The sequence below is a fragment of the Sesamum indicum genome, linkage group LG3 (assembly GCF_026168435.1).
Source record: "Sesamum indicum cultivar Baizhima isolate 11 linkage group LG3, ASM2616843v1, whole genome shotgun sequence".
NCBI lineage: Eukaryota > Viridiplantae > Streptophyta > Magnoliopsida > Lamiales > Pedaliaceae > Sesamum > Sesamum indicum.
Window position 1 is genome coordinate 28,520,978 of NC_142659.1, and position 22,949 is coordinate 28,543,926.

Sequence of the window (22,949 nt, forward strand, 5' to 3'; positions counted from 1 at the left end):
AAATTTTTTGGATGGAAAGTGTACTTTCATATTTTCAGAAGGAGTTTAAGTGCAATTAACCCTTATTTATTAATTCAATTTTAGCCCCTCTAGGTCCTCTTTCTTCTCAAATTTAAACATTTGGACCATTTGGTAACATGTGACTAGAGGGTACTGCAATTAGTTTCATGAAGAAGATGAGGGACTTAAAATGTAATTATTCCACAAGAACACAAACACCTACAACAGTGCAGTTAATGTTTATGCTGATGCAATGGGCTGACAATGCAAATTAAAGTCTTGAGCAATTACAAGAATTTGCTTTAGATATAAAAGGAGAAATACGTAGAAGATTTCCTTCCCCAGAATGGTGTTGGGAGATTTGAAGAGCAAACATGTCACAGGTTGCCTGCAAAAGAATTAATAGGGAAGAACTAAACCTGGAAATCAAAGACAAACAGTACTCTGCCATTATTTAAAGCTTCTTGCCAGTTATATTGTTCATGGCCCCACTTCAATATGAGGTTTAATTTGATTGATTCTCCTTTACTTTTTTTTTTTTTTTACTTGTTTTATGAAAATACAAATATCTTGTACTTAAATTTCCTTCAATATTAAAGACTAAATACTATTTATCCTCTAGACAAAGTGATAGCCCTACCGGGAGATATTGTCCGTTTAAATCGAGTTCGAAAAGTGTCTCGACGACACTTTGAAGCTTATACACATATATAGCCGCAAATAATAGGAGTTGCATTAGCCCATACCGATTGATTAACTCTAATTTGATTGAGGTATTATTTGTTTTGACTTAAACTGTGCGACGCCCAATTTTTTTTTTTTTAAAGATATGTTGTTAGGAAGAGATCAATTCCAGAGCTAATCATGTTTGAAGATAGGTTTGATTCACAAATGAGTAGTTGTTGATAGAAAAAGGGGAGATGAAAGCTTTTGACTTAGAGAATTGAGGGAGATAGATTTGCTATGCAGTGCTGCAGTGCAGGGTAAGATCTGATGTGATTACTCAAACAAATGGGAGATAAAGATTTGTGGTCTGACATATTGACAAGTGACAAAAAATGAATCCATGAATGAGTGAGTGGTTTCATTCATTCAAAGAATCAAAACGAGATTCAGCCATCCTATTAACCTTCACATAGCTGACGGCTACACACAGCCCACTTAGCATCCTATTCGCAGACCTAAGTCCCTCCTCTTTTCAACCCTACATTATGTGTATGGTATGAGATAGAGGAATACAAGGACATACATATATATATATATATATATATCATTCCACCTCACATGAAAATGAGCAAGTTTTAGATGACAAAATAACTCCCAACACTCGTCTTTCCCTCCACCAAGCTTCTTTTATTATATTTGAGGCTCTCAACAATACAATTGACAAGGCGAAATACATCATTTGGCGTTGTATGTGTAACCAAGAATCGAGCTTACTGCTTAGATGACCTCTGCAGGCCCTTTGTCTTCCCAAACTAAGAATATATGAATCTTGGCACCTTCAACTAAGGGAATAGAATCTGTTTGTAAATTTTAACCCCTTTGCTTGAGTATGATAGTGTAAAGCAGCAAGTGAAAGCAACTAGCATACGAAAAGTATAAGATTGGATGACTGTTCATTCAAGGAGAACTAATATCAATGTTTGTGATCAATGTTGTTACCCTTGGATTCAAAGAAACACATAACAACCTGTTAACAAGCATATTATTTGATTTGAAACTTTTTTCTTAAACTCTAGTAGATTAATCAGACTGTTCGATATGCCATATTTTAGCAGTAGGTGTATAATAATAGTAAACAAAAGATCAAGACAAACTGTAGAACTTAAACATATTACTCCAACTAAAATGGAACAGAAAGAAGAGTACATGTTGTAGAAACTTTTAACAGATATAGGCACATGATTAAAAAAAATGAACATATGATATACAAGATATTAGTATCTGTATATTACATCATTTTCCCCCACTAGAACAAGAAGGATTACATGTATACAGTTACCTTTAAGAAGTCCAAGGATCATAGTTAGGCTCAAAAGGGGCAATGCGCTACCAAACTTCACCACCTTCTCACTAATGATGTAAGCAACTGCAAGGAATTTATATGTTATCTCAATTATGAAACAGCAACTGAAATAAGGTTTAAAATCATAGCAAATCTATATTACAGAACAACTTGTTATGTATTCAACATAGGAACTAAGAAACAAACATTTAACTCAGAGACAGTTTCGTCCAAAAGAGATGATTTTCACACAGTAGTAAGTAGTGCGATACCAGCTCGTTAATGTCAGTTCTGCCAAAATATTCAGAATTTTAAATTGTGAAAGGGCAGTTCTTCATTACAAAATTAATTATGGCCGGTTTTGAGACACAACTATTCAATGTTAACCAGACTCGGTCTAACTCAACAAGCACACCAAGTAAATCTAAAAACTGAAACAGCTTCCACTTGTCATGAGTTCAATAAGTTCAAGCGGACACATGAATGAAGCATCAAAACCAATAGAAGAGCTGAGGTAAAAGAATTTTACAATGTCATTAAGATGGTAACTGACTCAGACTACGGGCTGTTCAACACTACATAATTATGGCTGGTTTTAAGACAACAACTATTCGACGTTTAATAGACTCAATCTAACTCAAGAAGAACACCACTAAGTAAATGTAATAAATGAAACAGCTTCGACTCATCATGTGTTCAATAAGTTTATGGGGACAAACAAATGAAGCATAAAAACCAACAGAAGAGCGAAGGTAAAAGAATTTTACGATGTCATTAAGACGATAACTGGAAGCAGAAAAAACACACCTCAAAAAGTTCGAAAGGGCTACCGCGCTTATATACATCATTCTTCTTGCCTTTATTAGTAGGGAATATGCTAAACAGTAGTGCTCTCCATCCAACAAGTAGTACTGCGGTGCTGCCCATTGTCACTAAGATGAAATTGGTTGGCGGCGCATGTCCAATTGTTGCAGCCCTTATGATTAATCCCAACTGCAAGATCAGAGAAATTTCAGAAAATGCTAATCATCATCTCAACTGTTCTATTTGGCAGTTTGGTATGCCAAAAAGGAGCTAATCCATAATAGATCACTATAGTTATCCAACAAGAAGTTGATCATTCTTGTATGATCTTATAAAAACACAACCATCTAACAAACACGGGATAGTTTAAACCTTAGAAAAGCATCTATAATTCGATGATGCTCTCACAATCACGTTCTAATCATGTTCATCCATCAATTAAAACAATTCCAGAAAATAATATTGAAACTCCATAAAAAAGCACTACTATGCAAATCCTCCAACTTGATCACAGACCAAACAAAGTAAACTTGAGTGCCAATTCAAAATTCCCATCAAATTCATTAAACCAGAACCCACAAATACTACTAGTTCTTAACCCACTATCTAATTTCATGACAACCCACGAAGAAGCTATGCTATTATATGCTTACAAGAGGAAGCAAAAAATATAACTAATTCACTCTCCTCTCCAGAAGAAAAGAATGAACAACAGATAGCAACAGCTTGAAAACAAAATGGAACATAAGAACAATCTCGGAGTTACCGGAATACCCAAAGACCAGGACTTGGCAGCCGCAGTAACAGCCCTCCACAGACCATTCTTTCCTCGGCCGTCCTCTCCATATCCACCAAGAAAATATGCACTCAAAAACCATCCTGTCATGCAAGAAAGGTAAACACAACGAAAAAGTCCACAACACAGTTTCTCAATCCACAAATGTGGCAGAAATCAAAGGAGAAGTGGAAATATAAATAACAGTGAGTAAACTGTTATTCAGAACATACTTATTGAAAAGAGAGGACGTACCAGCAATAAAAGGGTCAGCAGTTTTCAACGTTTCGAGGTCGAAAACGGGGAATCCATGACTAAATCTTCCAATCGCAGAGAACAAAACCAACGCCGCCACATCTCCGGCAGCCAGTCCAGCCACAACGCTGCAATTTCAAACTTTCAATCCAATTCATAAAAGAAACAAAAAAAATCAGAGGGAAAACCATATACATACCCCCATTTAACGAGAAGGGAAGTAGAGCTAGGCTTTTCGAACTGAATAACGCCTTCAAGCGGCACATTTTCTTGTCCAACAAAAGCTATAGAGTTAGAAGTCTCGTCCCCAGAAGGGACGTTGCTGGAGGATGCGGCGGGTTTCGTGGCAGCGCCGCCGGAAGAGTCGGCAGCGTTGGCGAGCGTGACCGGCCTCAGGCGGCGGGAGAGAGAGAAATTGGGGCGGCGTTTGGAGAAGAGAGGAGGATTCGGGTGGGCGAACTTGAGGGAGCAGTGGTTAGTGGCGGAGAGCAACGCCCCCCCGCCAGCCGCAGCTTGGCTCAGCAGAGGCACCATTGGATTTTCGAAAATCCGTAAATGAAAATATGACCACCAGAATTATAACTTTTCCCGTAATGTAATATTATTGAGGACAGATATAAAATATTTTATCGCCTAAAATATTCCAACAATTTAAGTTGCACTATGAAACAATATAAAATGATCGTAATAAAAAAAAATTAGGATTCGTGAGAACGAAAATAAAGACTACGTCAACATCATTGCAATCAAAGTACTAACAATATTTTTTTTGCTATGTTTTAAATATTAAAGTATAGTAAATATCATCGACCTTATTTTTATAATAATTTATAGATTTAATTTATAAAAATAATATTTATTCTCTCTTTTTATATATATATTGAGCCTGTCCTTATTTTTCGATTAATTTTAATAATCTCTTACAGTGCTTAAAGGGAAATGGACTGATAGCCCCTCAAATCAGCCTATCTCCTCTTTACATGAAGGTGGGCTGGCTCCTACGAATTAATGGCATCTGATGATTTCAAAAGATCTTAGAGTTGAAATCTCATCCGGCCCTTTTATTGGGATATACTTTCCTATCTCCATTTATTAAAAAGAACTCATAAACTACCCTTGAAAATGGACACAAGTGAAGTTATGAATCATTTAGTTCCTTAGGCTGTCCAAACATATGATGAAAATGAAATATTGGTATGACATCCTTAATATCGTCATATGCTTATATGATCACATCCATATCTAAACCCAGCCTTGTTGTATTCAAATGTACATAAATTATACAAGTCTAAAAACCATTCATAGGACTTGCTAGAATGTAATTATATTGGCATGTCTTGCTTTGGGATTCAGATCAATCAAAATCATATTTTAAGCCCAACAAAGGTCCAGGTGCTTCATATTCGGCCCGATGAGTAATGGGCCATTACAGATTTTGGGCTTCTCACCCAATAACAAATAGGGAATGTATGAATATCCACCAAAACTAAAACTATTATATAATCTAAAATAAAGTTTATTTTATTTAAAACTATATAATATCATGAATTCAATAATTTTTCATTGCACTATATACTTTACGTCATTTTTTTTAATGCATTATATTGAAATGTTTCTTCTGCTTGGGCTACTTAATTTGAGTTCTTGGTATTTTTGGAGCCTATACTAAGCCCAACTATTATCATTTCCTTGGGCTTTGTGTGTGTGTGTGTGTGTTGCCTCCTAAAAATTAATTTTTTAGATTTGATTCTTTTCCGACTTTGTTCCATCTAATTTTATATGAAAATCTTCACACACTTAAGTTCGAAAGTTACAAAAGTACTGATCTACCCAACCAATTTTCATAATAAAAAATTGGGTTAAATGCATTTTAGCCTCTTGGGATGCTAAAAATATTTATTAAAAAAAATTGAGAAAAAAAAATCCATCATATAATCGTTATGAAAGTTAAAAAATAAGAGTTCAATGCTTCATTCTGGAAGGTGTTTTTTTGCTTTATTTTTACTTTAATGAGGGGCTATTTTGTGAGTTTTTACTCTGGCGGATTTTTAGGATCACAGGGGAATAAATGCATTTAATCTTAAAAGAATATAATTGATATACTTAAATTGAATACATGTATACTTGGAGTTTTTAACTATTCAAATTTGGAAGGGGGGTGTTTGGAATTTTAAAGAAGATAGGAATATGTAATAACCCTAAATTCAAGTAAGGCCATTGTAATTAAACAATATATATATATATATATATATTCAATACTAAATTAAATATTGTTGATGATATGATAATTAATAATGGGACAGAAATGAAATAAAAACTTAGGTGATAAAAATCCATGTGCAAAACCAAAGAAATGATTATGTCATACCTCGAGACAATTAGCACAAAGATTCAAAGGAATTATGTATTAATATGTTAGGGCGGGTGAGATAGGATTTGTCCCTGAAAAACTCAATCCCAAGATCTTCTCACATGCCATTAACGAATTTTGCATTACTATAATAATCCCTCCTCTCCTCTAATGCGTGCGAATATTCGGTATTTGCATCCTAATAATAAATAATTAATGGGCTCATAGGTATGTGAACATATGAATCCCCATTAATCATTTATCTAATCAATCTTGTTTTATATTTAATTCCCCTGCATGTGACATTGGCTTTGAACGACTCGTGGTGGAGGGCTTGAGGACCATGGAACTCATGCCTGCGCTTCTCCCCATACCTATGCAGATGTTTGGCTGATTTTTCTTACCAAAATCCTACATACTAGGAACACTTGCCCTCGCGCTTCTACCAGGCTAGAATCTGAGTTGTCCAACTTTGTGAAATTACGGTAATAGCCTTGGACATTCTTGATCTTGCCTTTTCTTATACTTTACTAGTATTGATATTGGTCTATTAATTTGGTCGAATTGATAGTTTCTTTGAGTATACATAGATTCTGTCTATTGTACGTTATTTACAAAACAACTGGCATGTGCTCAACTATCAAGAACCCACAATTAGAATCAGTCCATGATTTAGTTGGGTCCGTCAAGATCTGCACTCCCACAAAAAAAAAAAAAAAAAGATATAGTAGTTAATGGCATTTTAGACCATTTCTATAAAGTGTTGAAGGTGTCAAGAACAAAGGTATATATATAATTAGGGAAGATGAATGAGTAAGAATCATGAATAAATTAATGAAGGCATGATGTGAGAAGCATCTAAGATTTGAGTATTAAAATAGAGTTTGAAACCTATAGCTCTTTCCCGATCTCACTTTGCATGACCAAGCTTTTGTCATCTTTAGGTCGCCAACCCAACAACTCTTTATAAAAAACTCATCAAGATTAAAATAATACCCCACCTCCCAATGCAAGAATTATAATTTAAATTTTATATTTAAAAAATCTAGGGCTTTGGGCTCGTAAATTACCAAAAAAAAAAATTGTTTGTTGGGAGATCTTTGAAGCCGTAAGTGGTGTCCAAATTCCAACCAATTAAATTATAAAATAACAAATCCTCGGAATTTGGTCCAAAGGGTCAACCTTATCAACCTCATTCTCCAGGCCTGATTTAATCCAGGCTAGCCTTGGAAATATAGTTGATAATTTATTGTTTTTTCTTTTATTTTAAACAAAAATGAAAAATATGAGCAATTCTCTTGCGGTCACGTGCCATGTGGGGTGAGAGACATTTCAAAATTCAATTCAAGAAAACATATGCTTGAATGCAATTTGTCAATTTGACAGCCAAATATACACAAAGACTTTGCCCTAAAAATGGCTGGACCACTGCCCTTTTCATCTTTGAATTTGAGAAAGAAGTAGAAGTAAATTTCACTACTCTTTAGTTGGGGGTGGGGGTGGGGGTGGGGTGGGGGGGGGGGGGGGTGTTAGCAACCTTTTGAGAATGGAAAGATGCTGCCTTTTTGGGAGTAGAGCTGATGTTGGCCAATTGGCTTTATAGAATATGATGCAAGTGGTGTCTTTGTATGTGAAACTTACGAGTGGAAGTGTGAATTCTTACATTCTTGGTCTATGATTGTCGTTAGGAACTTAGGGTGGCTGCACAGTAGCTAGTAACAGAGTCCCCCAATATGAACCTGCGGTTTTAGAGGGTTTCTAGTGGACAATCAATCGTTCTGGTATTAATTTTTTTTATAGCAGGCCTCTCCTTCCAATCTTAAGGTGTGTGTCGGATGTGTGAGTGGGGAAAAAACAAAATCAAACAGTTATAGAGTAAAAGTAAGAATAAATTGCATTGATGCTCATTTAGATTAGGTCTAATTATTCAAATATTTATTACTCTTTGTAAAATTATTAATTTATCATTGAGGTAGCAGTTGTAATTATAAATATACTTTCTATTTAGCAACGCAATGTTATACAAATACTATTTGAGTCACATTAATAACATACCAATTCACAGGATATATATATTTTTTTAATCAAAATGAGATTTGAGCAGACTTGCATATTATTGGAATATATTATTAATGCAGTGACAAACAGTTCTCTTGAAAATGTATATTACGATCAAATTCCCATATATAAATATTTAATTCATCATATAATTAAGACGAAAAATCGAATTAAAACTGAGAAATGAAATTTGGGAGCACCCAAAGAAATGGAGTTGAAGCAGCATGGAGGGTTGTGAGAGTGAGGGGAACAAAACCCAAAGAGATAGCATTGCATTTGCAGCAGTAACCCTATAGCTAGAGAAGCTTGGAAACATGTGGAACTTATTACAATAACTACTAACGCCCCACGACAAACCTTAGGTAGGGAGAAGAGACAGGGCACGGGCACAGCCATGCACACCACCCTAACCATTTTCACACACAAATACCATCATTTTTTGACCAACAAATATTCATAAAAAAATGATGTTGATAAGACATATACGCATTACCTTTGGGATTACACATTTCTTCACGCACCTACCAACAATTAAAACAACCAATTATATTAATTATTTCACTTTCTTTATTACATTAATTGTAGGACATGCTCAAGCATCGATGATACCCGTAGGTTCATGATGTTCTTCTTTGGACGCTACACTTAAATAACTTCACTATTTTCTGTGCAATTAGCTACGGCTTTATATATATATATATATATATATATATGTGTGTGTGTGTGTGTTTTTGTGTGTGTTCGTTTATATAAATGAAGGGTTTTGTTTATTAATTATTTTGGGTAGTGGTTTCCCAATGCATATATATGCGTACATATGGTTTTTTTACATTGATGATGTCTTGGGAAACTAACGTTAACAGTAATGTTTTTCCTCAAACTTCCACACGTAAATATGTTGCCCACATCTTTTGTCTTCTGATCTGTTTCTTTGTGTCAATTTAGGTTTTGGTGCCTTCCTACATGTGTAATTTTGTAACTTAATTATGTAAAATTATACATTTTAACATAAAATATCAAAATAATTATCTTGCAATTAATTGTTCCTGGAATGCATATATATATATATAGGTGATAATAATTATAATCGATTGTCTATGTGGAATATGGATTTGTTCCTTCTACGCTTCAGTGGTTCGAAATGACTCAGTCGTGGTCAGTTAATATTCAATTGTATTATCATATAACTTTTAAAAAAAATTCAACAACAAAAAATTTGCTTAATATAGTGTCATTACTTATAAATAGGAACAATTTTCTACTTAATTGGTGAAAACTTATAAAGATTACGAAAGTTATTATTTGTCACTAATTATATATATTTACTGACAAGAATGTTAATTTTGTCATAATAATGAATTTCATGATTTTACTAATTACTATTATATTGAAAAATTATTATTAGCAAGAATTAGTAATAAAAAAATATGTACAAAATATTAAATACAATTACTAACATATGTACAGTGACGAACCTATTAATAACAATTAAATCATAGTTGTCACTATATTGTGGTGCTCTTAAGTTGCCAATATAGGCGTGTCACTAATTGTGTTTAATGATAATTAAATTATTGTCGACTTAATATATATTTTAGTGATAACTTTAAAATTGGCACTTGATATTTTGTCACTAATATCATATTTTCTTATAGTGTATAGTATAAGTTAATATATAATTATAATGAAAGTATTATTATTTTTTAATTTGATTTCTTATCATCATTATTATTATTATTATTCAAGAAAAAAGAGCAGCACTCATTGCACTTTGAGATTTATTATTTTAATTAGTTGGATGAAATAAATCGATGTTATTGCTCTTTTAATAAAAAATAATTTAATTTTCAATGCTATATAAAAGTTACAATAGGAAAAAGTTAAAAAAAAAAAAAAAAAAACCAGAGCAGTAAGTAATAAACTAATATAAATAGCCGTAGAGAGCATGTGGTAAAATTTATTTACCTGGTGTCAATTATTTGACGGCTGGATCACTTTCTACAGAGTTGACTCTTGTGAATAAATTATCACAGCCTATAGCCAGTAGTAGGGTGGCTTCAAGAATTAAAATGTCTGATTAATTACCACTCTTTATTATTGCAACTTCTCTTTTTTGGTAATTAATTACTCTTTATTACCACTTCCCAACAATTTTTACAGTTCAGAAATTTACATTTTTTTCACTGTTTCTAGTCCCACTATAGTAAATATGTGCACTGTGTTTAGTTATAAAATATTAGATGATAAATTCAGAATTATTATCAAAATAAATAACAATTAATAATCATGGTACTATCACAAAAATTTATTACTGACTATTGACGACGCATTAAACTGTCAGTAATTATTTATACTGATGATAAGTTTATGCACAATTGTTTTGTCACTCATTATCAGTTGGTTAATAATAATTTTTGAATAAATAAAAGTAGAAAAACAGGCTTTGAAGTATTGTCATGGATATAAAAAGAAATATTGAATTGCTAAATTTCATTAGAACTTAATGAAATTTTATATTAATTAATCCAATGAACAATTTCTATTCAAATTCAGAGGGTGTTTTGTACCAGAAGAATTATGATTTTTGTTATAATTAATTATTATGGTTAAAAATAAAAGAATTATGGCGCATAATAACTAGACACGGTTCCGCAACAGTTTTTAGTCTTTCCTTTTGCAAACGATGCCGAAATATTGACTATAGTTTGGAACCATCACAGAAGTGTTGATTAACTGTTATCAAAATTTATATAGTGTTTGGTTTCATTTTTTGCCCATTTTGGAGATAGGCCAAAACATAGTAAATATTTGTCTTGATTTGTTTTGGAAGGTTTGGTGTTGTTTTGAGATGTTTTAAAACAGTGCCTCGTTTGTTTTTTGTCAAAATAAATCTATACTAATTATAGGCCCTACAACTAAAAAAATTATATACATACTCATACATATATAAATATATAAAAGAGATATGATTTGACAATGAACAGTAGTTTGTCTCCTAGTAAACAATATCAAACATACCATACTTATTTTATATTATCTCCAAAAACAAATCCAAACATACACACTATCTATAACACATACTTATTTATCTTTATTTTTTTCTCTCTATCTCCACAGAAAACACCAAAATAAGTTAAAAATAAAACCAAACATAGTTTAAAGTTTTTGCATCAATTTTGTTTGATTATGATAGATAATATTGATTTATAATAATTTTCACATAGATGATTTATAGTGTAGGAAATAATTCTTTTTTTTTTTCTTTTTGCAGTGTGGATGAGCTTAAGCTTATCAAAATATTCTACAAGATGTTTTAGAGTTTACAAATGTTCCAAAATATTTGATAAATTTTTCAAAAAATAGCTTAGCATATCAAAAATAAAATGTTGGTAGTTTATAGATTCCATTAAATAAAAAAGTAAAAAAAATTCTTTATCACTTTGGAAATTTTCAATCAGTTAATTTTTTTTTAAATTAATTATAAATTTGTCATACATCATTGGAACAGTTAGACGTTTCCGTTATTATTTTCTTGGCATTAATCACCTTTTTATTTTTTAATTTTTAACTACATAATTTTATCGTCAGAATCAATTTTGAATATGCTGATAATTATGAAGAAATTATTACATTTATCATCACGGTCGATGTGAATTTAGTTCACATAAATAAAGGGAAAATTTTTATCAATATTTTGTCTTTCATGAAGCAACAAATTTAATGATATATAAATATATATTAATTTCTCATGTTTTTCTCACAATAATCTATCTATCCCAAATTTATTCTCATTTTATTTCTCAATGTCCCACAAAAAATTCAATTTTTTTTTAAATTAACGAAGACTGTTCTTCCTTTTTCTCTATACATTTCAGTAATTATGACAAATTTGTAATTAATTCTGAGAAAATTGTTAAGATCTTATAAATAAGTTAGCAACTACTTACTTTTTGTTAAAGTGCTTATAAGTTCTTCCCGTAAAAAAAATTATCAGATAATTTATAGCATCTTATAAGCTCACAAATATAATTATTTCTTCCCACAAATAATCATACTTTTTAATTAATTTTATTGATAATTTCTCACTCACACACCTTTAAAATTCATTTATTTTATTATTTTTCATCGATCATTGCTTAATTTATCTTTCCCTTTTTCTTTTCCAGACAGCTAAATAAGTATAATAAAAATTTAAATATACACACATATCAAACCTGCTTGGATCTCTATTATATAGAATAAATGGAGCGAGTTTTATATAGTTCAAATACATTTACCACAAATTTATTGCTTATTAATTATGAGGGATTGGATTTATTGGCAAAGTATGAAGACGAGTATCTTCTTTTTTTTAAATACAGCAACAGTTATAAATCAATCAACATACTATTATTGCATTATTCAGTGCGCAATACATTAATATTTTTAAAATAACCAACATACTATTATTAAAACTAAATTAAATACCTGCATCCGTGAAATCCGAACTCTTCTTAATTATAATACCTCAACCTCACCGCTCAAACAAAGAATCGTTGATATATACATAGAAGAGTATCTTGAAAAATACCTTTAGTTAATGTGTATGTGCCTCCACAATAGGAGGGGCAAATCCACTCATTTAGGCATCATGACATGAAATTGCGATTGGACGGAAGGAAGGACTGTTTGGTGGGTGCTATTATTGACCTTAGGAGTAATATTGAACCCAAAGGTGTGTGTCTTTTCAATTTAAGTTACTTCAATCACAATTAAAATCCCATGTGGAAACCTACTATGCTTTCTATTTATTTTGTGTAATAAATTTACAACGTACGATATCATCTTATTATTTTTTACTTTATGTTATATAAATTAATATATCAGACTTTGGTATTGACTTATTAATTAAATAATTTGAATTATAATTTTACTTATATTTAATTTTTTTAAAGACCAAGTGAAAAAAATTTCAAAATTTTTCATCCATCTCGGCCGATTCTTTTTTTACAATTTTTTATTTTCTTTTTGAAAAAGTTAAAATATTAAGGATAAAGTTGAGAATTTTAGATCCCCATTCGAAAATTATATAATTCCATCAAACATCAGGAGGTATTAGAAAATTTTCAAATAAATAAGAGAATATTTATAATTACGCCAGAGCTCAAGGTAATTCATTATAATTTTTCTTAAAATCTATTAACTTACTAATTTTTGAACGAACAATTACATATATACCCCCGATCTATGATTTATTTATACAAAATAACTCAGATTTTTTTGAATAATTACAAATACACCCATCAGAAACATCAACATCATTGACATAAACCATCCATACTTTTTTGATATTTAGATAAACATCCTCTAAATTATACATGTGTTATCATTTTCAATCTTTAATGAGAAGTGCAAAGTCTCTTTCTTGATGAGAAATGTACAACTAATTAAAGCTATTTGACCATGCATTAAACTAGGATGGTGTGAATCTACAATAGGTGATTAATGAAAGAGTACAACTCCTATATCATAGGGTAGTTTTATTTTTGAAATAGGAATGTAATGTGGGGAGGCCTATACTTACCCCATAAATCCTACCATATCCAATGTTGATTCTCATCAGCTAGATTGTTAAATGCAACTACAGGGAGACATATATTAATAAAGCAACCTACTACGTCCCTATACATAAAATTTCCCGAAAAATTCACTTTTGTTGTCATTGTGAGTACACAAAATTTAATGTTGTGTAAAACTAGTCTAATGCAAGTACTTATTCGCTATGTTTGTTTTCATTTTCAATTTATTTACGGGATGAGTCAAAACATACACAATATTTGTCATCATTTAAAACACTTTATTTGGGTGGTTTTTAACAGTTTTCGCATAAATATATACATATGTATATACGCACACATATACATAAATATATATAAAAGTCACACGATTTGACAATGAATAGTAATTTTTGTCTCCAAAGCACAACATTAAACATACAATACTTATTTTAAATTATCTCAAAAAATAAATCCAAACATACATACTATCTCTAACACACAGTTATTTATCTTTGTTTTTTTTTTTTCTCTATCTCCACAAAACACAATAAAACACTCAAAAAACGAATTCAAACACTATGCTTGTTTCTTTGTTCTGGTTTTTTATTTCTTACAACTTTTTTGTGTGTGTTGTTAAAAAATATTTCAACAACACAACGTTAATGTGTGTGTTTAAATTTATTTATTTTTTGTACCGTGGCGTGCCGCTAGAGCAGTAAAAAAGTTTGTCATACTATAGAGTATTAAATAGCATAGTAAATAATATCACCATACTGTAATAATGTAATCGACATATTAATTAATGTACGATTTTATGAGGCTGCAATAAGAATGACTCATTCATTTTTTAAAATGATGGGATGTATATAGTTCTTTAGCATACACTATTATAAGAAATAATGTCAAGTAATGATACAATATTCTTTTAAAATAGTGGAATTTGTTGTTAATTTACATTTGCGACGGATTTAATAGAAAAAATATTTACTTGGTGATTAGCTCGTCGTTTATTTTAACATCGAATTTTTTATTTGTTGTTGAGTTTGCTAGAAATTTTACTTACAAAATTAAATATTTTGCCAGGTCAAGTACAAAAATTTGCAACATTAAAATCATTCTAATTATGGTAAGGAATAATTCGCTTCAATGCTAATTTTGAAATCAAAATTCACGAGAACTTAAAATTCTTATTTCTTGTTAATTTTGCTGCTAATTACCATACTTGCCTTTTTTCTATTATCATTTTTTTTACAATTTACTAATTTAAAAATCAGAGTGCTATAACGGGACATTCCCCAATGTTGGATAATCAATGTGTACCCCAATCATTTGGAGTAACAGTCACCCAAAATCAATTTAAAATATCATATTCCAAATTTTCGTCACAACACTTGCAAACTCGAAAAATTATTTCTGCACGGGTATGATATGGGATGCATATATATTTATGGTCCACCAAAATAATGAGAGAAGTTTTCGAAAACGACATGAAATACCATTGAAATGGACTGTAATTAATATTTTTCATATAAATTATTGAGTGTAGGAAAAGTAAATTCATAAATGGCGTTAAGCTTTTGGGCACGGCACGGAATTTTCGTAAAATCAGGGGAGCTGGTTGAAATTTCTGAAAAACTAGGGGAGGAAATGAGACATTTGCAAACATTTCTTGAGGACCATTACAAACCTATTAAACAACCTTGTACGTGATCGATACCTAAACACCTAACAAGAAATGGTGTTTTCAAAAATCCATACATCATTGGAAAAGTTGCAATCTTTAAAGGACATAAATTAGATATGATTCTCGTTCTTTACAACATTAGCGTTTCAGCCTGTTTTCATCTGAGATTGTCGTTAAATTATTCAAGGACAAAGATTAAAATTTTAATTATTTTACTTATATATGTAAGAAATAACATCTTGTCCATGCAAAAAGTCATTGCAACAAGAAATAATATTAGTGATTGTTATAAAATTATCACTAAAACTATATATTAAGTAACCATAATTTTGATTTTATGATAGTCATTTGTAGAAACAACAATAAAAACAACAACCCTATTTTGTAACACTAATTATTTAGGAAAATGCCCCCCCCCCCCCCCCGATGTGTAGTATGTGTGGAACACCCCCTTATGAGAAAAAATTACAAATTATCTTATTATATTTTTTAAAATAAAATAATTTATTATTTTAAACATAAAGAGGTTAATTGCTCTATTCTAAAAAAAAAATATACAAAAACAGTGGTAATTTTTTTTATAATATGTCATCTTTATGCATAATTTTTTTATTATTTTTAAACACCAATTATCACTAGTGGCAACTTTGCAAAGTAATAAGTCTCATTAAAGTCATAAAACCAATTATTTTGGGAATAAAAATCTTTTTTATCACTTGTAATATTTATATCCTCACTTGTTTTTTATTACTAATATTTGTTTTCTCTATAGTATTTAATATTGATGTTGGCATAATCTATGAAAGTCGTTTTGAGATTTAATACCTCTGGCTCTACGTCAAATTGTGAACAAATCAAGATTCACGTCTTTTGATTCAGTTAGTTCCATTATGACCACGATCTTGTCAAAATTCTAGTATATACGGATACGCAGCCGTGACCAATCCATCATTTACAAATATATGATTTACACGAAATCATACAACCAGAAAAATCTATATCGGCCTCCATATTTCAAGTATATTTTTGACAATTCTGATACCTTTTACGATTTCAGGCGTCTTTACAGTCTATCTAATTTATACATAGAAAGAGTATAACAAAAATCTTCCCAGTATGAATATTACATTTCTGCCTTATAGACCTTCATTCAAAAGTAATCTAAGAGTATTTGATTCATTTAGACAACATATTCCATGTTGGTGACACGTAAATACAATCCAAACTAGAAAATAAGAAGAATCAAGTAGTAATACAATTATTGAGATTGCAAGCAAAAGAAAGCATAGAATTACTGGAATGCCCCCGAAAAAAATCAGGCATGAAGAAAAATCAAGGGGAGGGGGTATGGTGTGGGGTAGAAGAAAAAACAAAATAAAAGCAGAGGTTTGAAAGCGGGGAAAAGAAGGTAACAAAAGGCTGGATTGGGTCCCAACCCATCCCTGTCGGCAAAGAGGAAACGAGCCCCTTCAATCCACATCTCGCTCTCTCCCACCCGGCACAAAACACACATACACCCCCACCTCCCCTACCCCCACCCCACCCTACCCTGTGTGTCTATATATGTATGTATGTATGCACTTGATTTTTATCAATGGTATGGAAGCATATATTCTAATTATGGGACAATTATACATTTTTTTTCTTTTGAGATTTGGTGTTATTACATATAGAGTTTCTGTAATTTGAAAAATTACATTTAACATCTATGAGGTTTGCTTCCATCTAATAAATAAGTTCCTCCGTTAGTCACAATTCACCAAATTTGTTTATATTAATACCAACAAATTCGGTGAATTTTAACTAATGAAGGGACTTATTTGAAAGACGGAAGCAAACCTCAGGAGTCTTAGATATAATTTTTCAAATTATAGAAGGTCTACGTGTAATTACACCAAACCTCAAGATAGGAGATTGTAATTATCCCTATAATTATTTTCTTTTCCAGAATGTATGCTAGTATGAATTCTGATTATTTATTTATTTTTCACTATGTTTTAGTTTATATAATATTACTTAAACAACATACACATTCGGTTTAAATTTAGATAAAAATAGGTCTATGAAACAATTGTGCTTATCTCAAATTATAATGGTTGTGTTTTATTAAAACACAACCACAACATTCCGCACTTAAAAAAATTAAATAATAGAACTAATTTTAAATTTTAAAACATATACATAAAAAATAATTATGTTACCCATATTATTATATTTGTCATATAATTTAAAAAATTTATATACTCATATTAAATTATATAAAAATTATAATAATAAATATAATTCACTTATCATATCTTTTTTTACATTGTTATAAAAAAAAAAAGATGTGCTATAGATATAAATAGCAATTTTGATATTATTACACCAATTTTTTAAAATCCTAAAAATGTCATTGAACTGATAAGATAACTAATTTATTCAACTTCTCAAATTTTATATTAATTTAACTGCCTAATTAATATATTTTAATTTTATTCATAATATATTATAAAACGTAAAAAATTATTTACAATACGCATACAAAAACCACGTCCCTTAATAGCTAACAATTAATTACTTGGATCAAATATACATGGACAAAATATGGTTTCGTAAATGAATTGATAACAGTACTAATTTGGGTACCATGAAATCTTAGTCCTATAACTAAGATTAAAGTTAAAAGTTTATTAATAAATTCAAATTTATAAGTTGGAATCTCATTCCACGTGTTAGTATTTATATGAGTTAAAAGAATTGTACATATACGGAATTGGAGTATAGATACGTAGAGAATACATGTAGAGAGAGAGGGGGGGGGGGGGGAGGAGAGAGAAAAGAGAAGAAGATGCATGTACGAGCCAATGGGGGTGCGTGTGAATAAATGTGTTGTTTTGTCCGGGGACCATAGTGGGAGTGGGGGCCACACCCCACGCCACCCCCCGTTGACACGTCTCAATCACCCTCTTCACGTACAATACAGCCCCCTTCTCTCTCTCTCTCATAGTCTTTCTCTCTCTACATATTTTCTTATCCTTGTCTGCTTGCTACCACAGTGTTAGGCTGTTAGGATTCCAATGAGATGATGTGATTGAGGTCCTCTACGCTCAACCCATATTTGTGCATGCATTTACCACTCCCTATTAATTATTTCCCAACTTTTTTTTATAATTTAATAATTTATTATCTTTTTCATATATATATATGTATATATCTTTTTCAAGGGTAATTACATGTTCTTTTATGAAATTTAGTATAATTACACATAAATATTCTTTGATTCAAAAAATCATATTTAGTATCCATGAAATTTGCTTTCGACTAATAAATAATTCAATTCTTTAGTCAAATTTTATCGAATTTGCTGATATTAATCAAATTTTTTTAATAAAAATTTATATTTACCCCAATGGCTTCTATGATTTATTGCAGGTCGAATAAAATTTTTGTAATCAAATTACCCCCGTACGTCTTCACACGTTAATGAATGTGATGATTTATATTTTCACCGTTATAAGAATAGTTTAGTTAGAAAAAAAAATATTTGACCTACAATAAATCAGAAATAAGTCAATTAAAAATAAATATCAATTTTTATTTAATTTTTTTATTAATATCGGCTAATATACTAATATTTCACTAACGGAGGAACCTATTTGTTAGATGGAAAGAAACTTCAGAGATATTACCATTTAATTTTGAAAAATACATAAAGTTTATGTGTAATTATAATAAACTCCAATGAAAGGATGAATAATTCTCCATATTTTTTAACACAAACTTTTTTTAAATTATCTCAATATTTTTCTTTCAGAAAATATACGTAATTTATAATTTTTTTTTAGTTTTTCTATTTTAAAATTCGTATGAATTATAATAAAGTAGTTCTATTGATTTTGGAACGTAAGATTTATTTGGCCCAAATGACGGAACCTTACATCTAGATTGATGGATTTTTTATTTTTTTAATAACAAATTATTTAAATTTCATTGAATAATTTTATATTTAGAGTATTTTACATTATTCAACTTTAATTTTAAATTATATTTTATTGAAGACTAATAGATTTTACATTTTTAATATGATATTTTGAGGACCCTTTTTTAAAAAAATAAAAGCAATAATTACATTATAACATCAATATTTGAATAAATTGAGCAATTAAATAATTCATTGATTCAATCAATACATTAATACAACTACGAATTATGAAATAATAAATTACAATAGATTCACATAAGTATTTTGTGATAGGATTCGGACCCATAACTCCAAACTAAGTGATGGAACATCGATTTTCATTACAAGACTAAGAAATAATTTGAGAATTTAAGAACATAAAATTGTGTTTGTAAGGAAAAATAAAAATCTATCTTAAAAATTAATGCGCTGCCCAAAAGGTTAGGGAGTAAGAAATTGCCGGTGGAGACAATGTCGTGAGAATCTACAAAAATAAAATATTATTGAATTTAAATTCATTGGAAGTACGGATGCTAATTTAATTTTATATTGATTTATTAAACATGAATAAGCACATGATGATTTATTAAATTATTATCGTAAGTAACGAATGAATTTTGGGTTCATAATTAATTCGAATATAAGTTGCACTCCATTATTTTACTTTATTAAAAAAATAGTGAAATAACTAATTTAGTTTAGAATTCATATTTTGAGTGAAATTATTCATAATTAACCCAATATATCATTTTATTATGTCTGATTAATAGTCAATCCGCATTGTCTTTAGAATTAGTATTTCACATTATTACATATACACGTCACGTATGTAATTTCACATCATAAATATATTTAAATGTGTATTTCTAACATTTAATTTATGATCTAGTCCACAGTCGTCGTTGTATAGATTATTTATGGTGTCCAATGTGTGAAATCACGTGGTTGGGGCAATATTAAAATTGGACAAGATAACCTCATATATTGTGCAATAATGTAATAATACTATGGAAAAAAGGGATCCTAATTTCATTTTTAATTACATGTAGGGGACTAAAACAATTGTAGACTTATTTAAATATTCTCTCAATAAAGTGGCCTAGATTGGGAAATCATGCCTATTGCCTCACAACCTTATACACATTCTTTGACCAACAAATGCCTAAAAGTGAACCAAAACCCAAAATTAATACACCTAAAAAGGTTCTTTAAATATTTGGTGGTTGAACAAGATCCATAACCCAAAGCCCTAAACTAATCAATAACTATTACTATAAACGATAATAATTAGTGTTGAAAAAGATAAATAACTGTATATTTTTTGGACTCGAATCCATAACTTAGGAAGGAGCACAAATGCATAATAATTGCTAACTTGAATTAGGTACTATAACAAATGATATCTTAGTTTAGTAATTAAAATATAGTCGAAATTGATGATACAAAAAATGATTACTCAATGGAAAACCTTAAAGAGGCTATGTACTCTCTCTTTCTTTTTTCTTTTAAAAGGAGTTTTCAAAAAAAAAAAAAATTTCAACCTACTCTAGACAAATTTTGACGAGCTATTTACAGGAGGACTTGGGGGAATTGCTCGTATGCAGATCTTTAGAGGAGATATGCCCGCAATGATTACAGGCACAGTTTTTCTCAACTTGGTTACAAAAGTCGTATTCGATCTTGCAACTACGGGTAGTAGGCACCTTCTATGGGATCGCTTGTGCTAGGAATTTCTTATGTATATTCTCCTCGTGCCTCATAGATTTCTTCATGATTCTACCTCGTATGAGTTTTGTTTGTGGCCTTCTAGTTGCTTCACCTTGTAGGCGACTTCCTCGTAATATCCAGGTAGCTTTACATCATACACGGCTTCTTTATAGACTCCTAACCGCATTTACCTCGTAGGAGACTACCTCGTAACCCCTTGTTACTTTACCTTGTAGGAGACTTCCTCCTAGCCCCCTAGTAGAAGAATTGATCTATAGGTGGAAGTGACTTTGTCGTACCGATCATGCCTAATAAAAATTATTAGGGATAATTACAGTTCTTTCCTTGAGGTTTGGTGTAATTACAAGTAAACTTCATGTGATTTGAAAATTTACATCTAGCACTCTAAGGTTTGCTTCGGTATGATAAATAAATTTCTCAATTAGTCAAAATTTACGAATTTATTGATATTAACAAAAAAAATCAGAAAAAAATCTGTATTTACCCCTGATTGACTTATTACTGATTTATTGCAGGTCATGTAATTTTTTAATGATAAAATTACCCTCATATGTCTTCAAGCTTTAATGTATGTGAGGAGGTCTATCTTCACCGTAATAAAGGTAATTTAGTAAAGAAAAAAGAATTGTTTGACCTGCAATAAGTCAGTAATAACTCTATCAAGGGTAAATATCAATTTTCATTCAGTTTTTATTTTATTTGTTAGTTACAACAAATTCAGTGATTTTGACTAACAAAGGGTTTTATTTGTTAGACGGAAATAATTCTCAGGGTTGTTGGATATAATTACCCAAATTACATGGGGTCTACGTATAATTACACCAAATTTCAGAGGAGGAGAATGTAATTGTCCCAAATTATTATACTATTCGTTCGTCTCACTATAACAAATAATAATACTAGTGATAAAATATTAAGTCATAATTTTTAGGGTAAAGTGCCCCCCCCCCCCCCCCCAATATGGGGTCATTTGCACTCTGCCCTCCAACCTTTTCTTTTACTCTTTTCTACCCAACCTCTTGATTTTATTGCACTTTACACTTTTGAGGAATAATGATGTAATATTCCATCCCCGTGTTTACACGCGCCTAAGGGCGATATTGAGTTCAGTAAAATTGTAAAGGTCGAACGCAAACAGCCTCCAACGTATGGAATCATTTGCACTTTGCCTCCCAACCTTTTAATAAAAACAAAAAAATAGAAAAAAAATCTGAAAAATGGAGAAAAAATTAAATACATAATTTGCAGATAAATAATTTCACATTACAAGATAAAATCTAATATAAAAATCATGAACTTTCTGTAATATTAGGTGTATGAAACCCCTAAATCGGACAAAAAATATTTTAAACTTCAATTCACAAACAAAAGACTTCAATACAAACATAAAATCAAAAGAACATTACAAAGATTGAAAAAAAAAAATCCAGATGAGAAATAAGAAAAACTCATCGACCCAAATGAACAGATTGAACTTCAACACCTAAAAAAATCACAAAAAAATATAACTTCACAACAACATCAAATACACTACTATTGTGTAAAAAGAGAAAAAATCAAATCAAGAAAATAAAGAAAAAAATCATATATTTCTATTGGCACCACCATCAAGCATATGTGTATTTTAATCCGTACCAATATTATATTTGATTTGTAATGTGAAGTGGTGTATCTGTAAATCAAGCATTAAATTTTTTGAAATTTTTTTCCTTTTCTTTCCCCATTTTTCAAGACCTTTCTATTTTTTTTAATTTTTTTTATTTTATAAAAAGGTTGGGGGCAAAGTGCAAATGATCCCATACGTTGA

The 22,949-nt window shown here is 30.5% G+C and overlaps 1 protein-coding gene across 2 annotated transcripts; it reads right to left on the reverse strand.

Moving 5' to 3' along the window:
• Positions 1 to 1,820: 1,820 nt before the first annotated feature.
• On the reverse strand, positions 1,821 to 4,432 carry LOC105159086 (uncharacterized). 2 transcript variants are annotated; one of them, XM_011076030.3, is made up of 5 exons: positions 4,042 to 4,431; positions 3,843 to 3,970; positions 3,579 to 3,691; positions 2,816 to 3,001; positions 1,821 to 2,092 (listed from the first exon to the last, which is right to left on the reverse strand). In XM_011076030.3, the coding sequence occupies exons 1-5, from the start codon at positions 4,374 to 4,376 to the stop codon at positions 2,063 to 2,065; spliced, it is 792 nt and encodes a 263-aa protein (XP_011074332.2). In that variant the 5' UTR covers positions 4,377 to 4,431; the 3' UTR covers positions 1,821 to 2,062. The 2 variants fall into 2 exon arrangements, with proteins under 2 accessions (XP_011074332.2, XP_088734433.1); XM_088878307.1 differs by lacking the exon at positions 1,821 to 2,092 and having other exon boundaries at positions 2,768 to 3,001; positions 4,042 to 4,432.
• Positions 4,433 to 22,949: the final 18,517 nt, after the last annotated feature.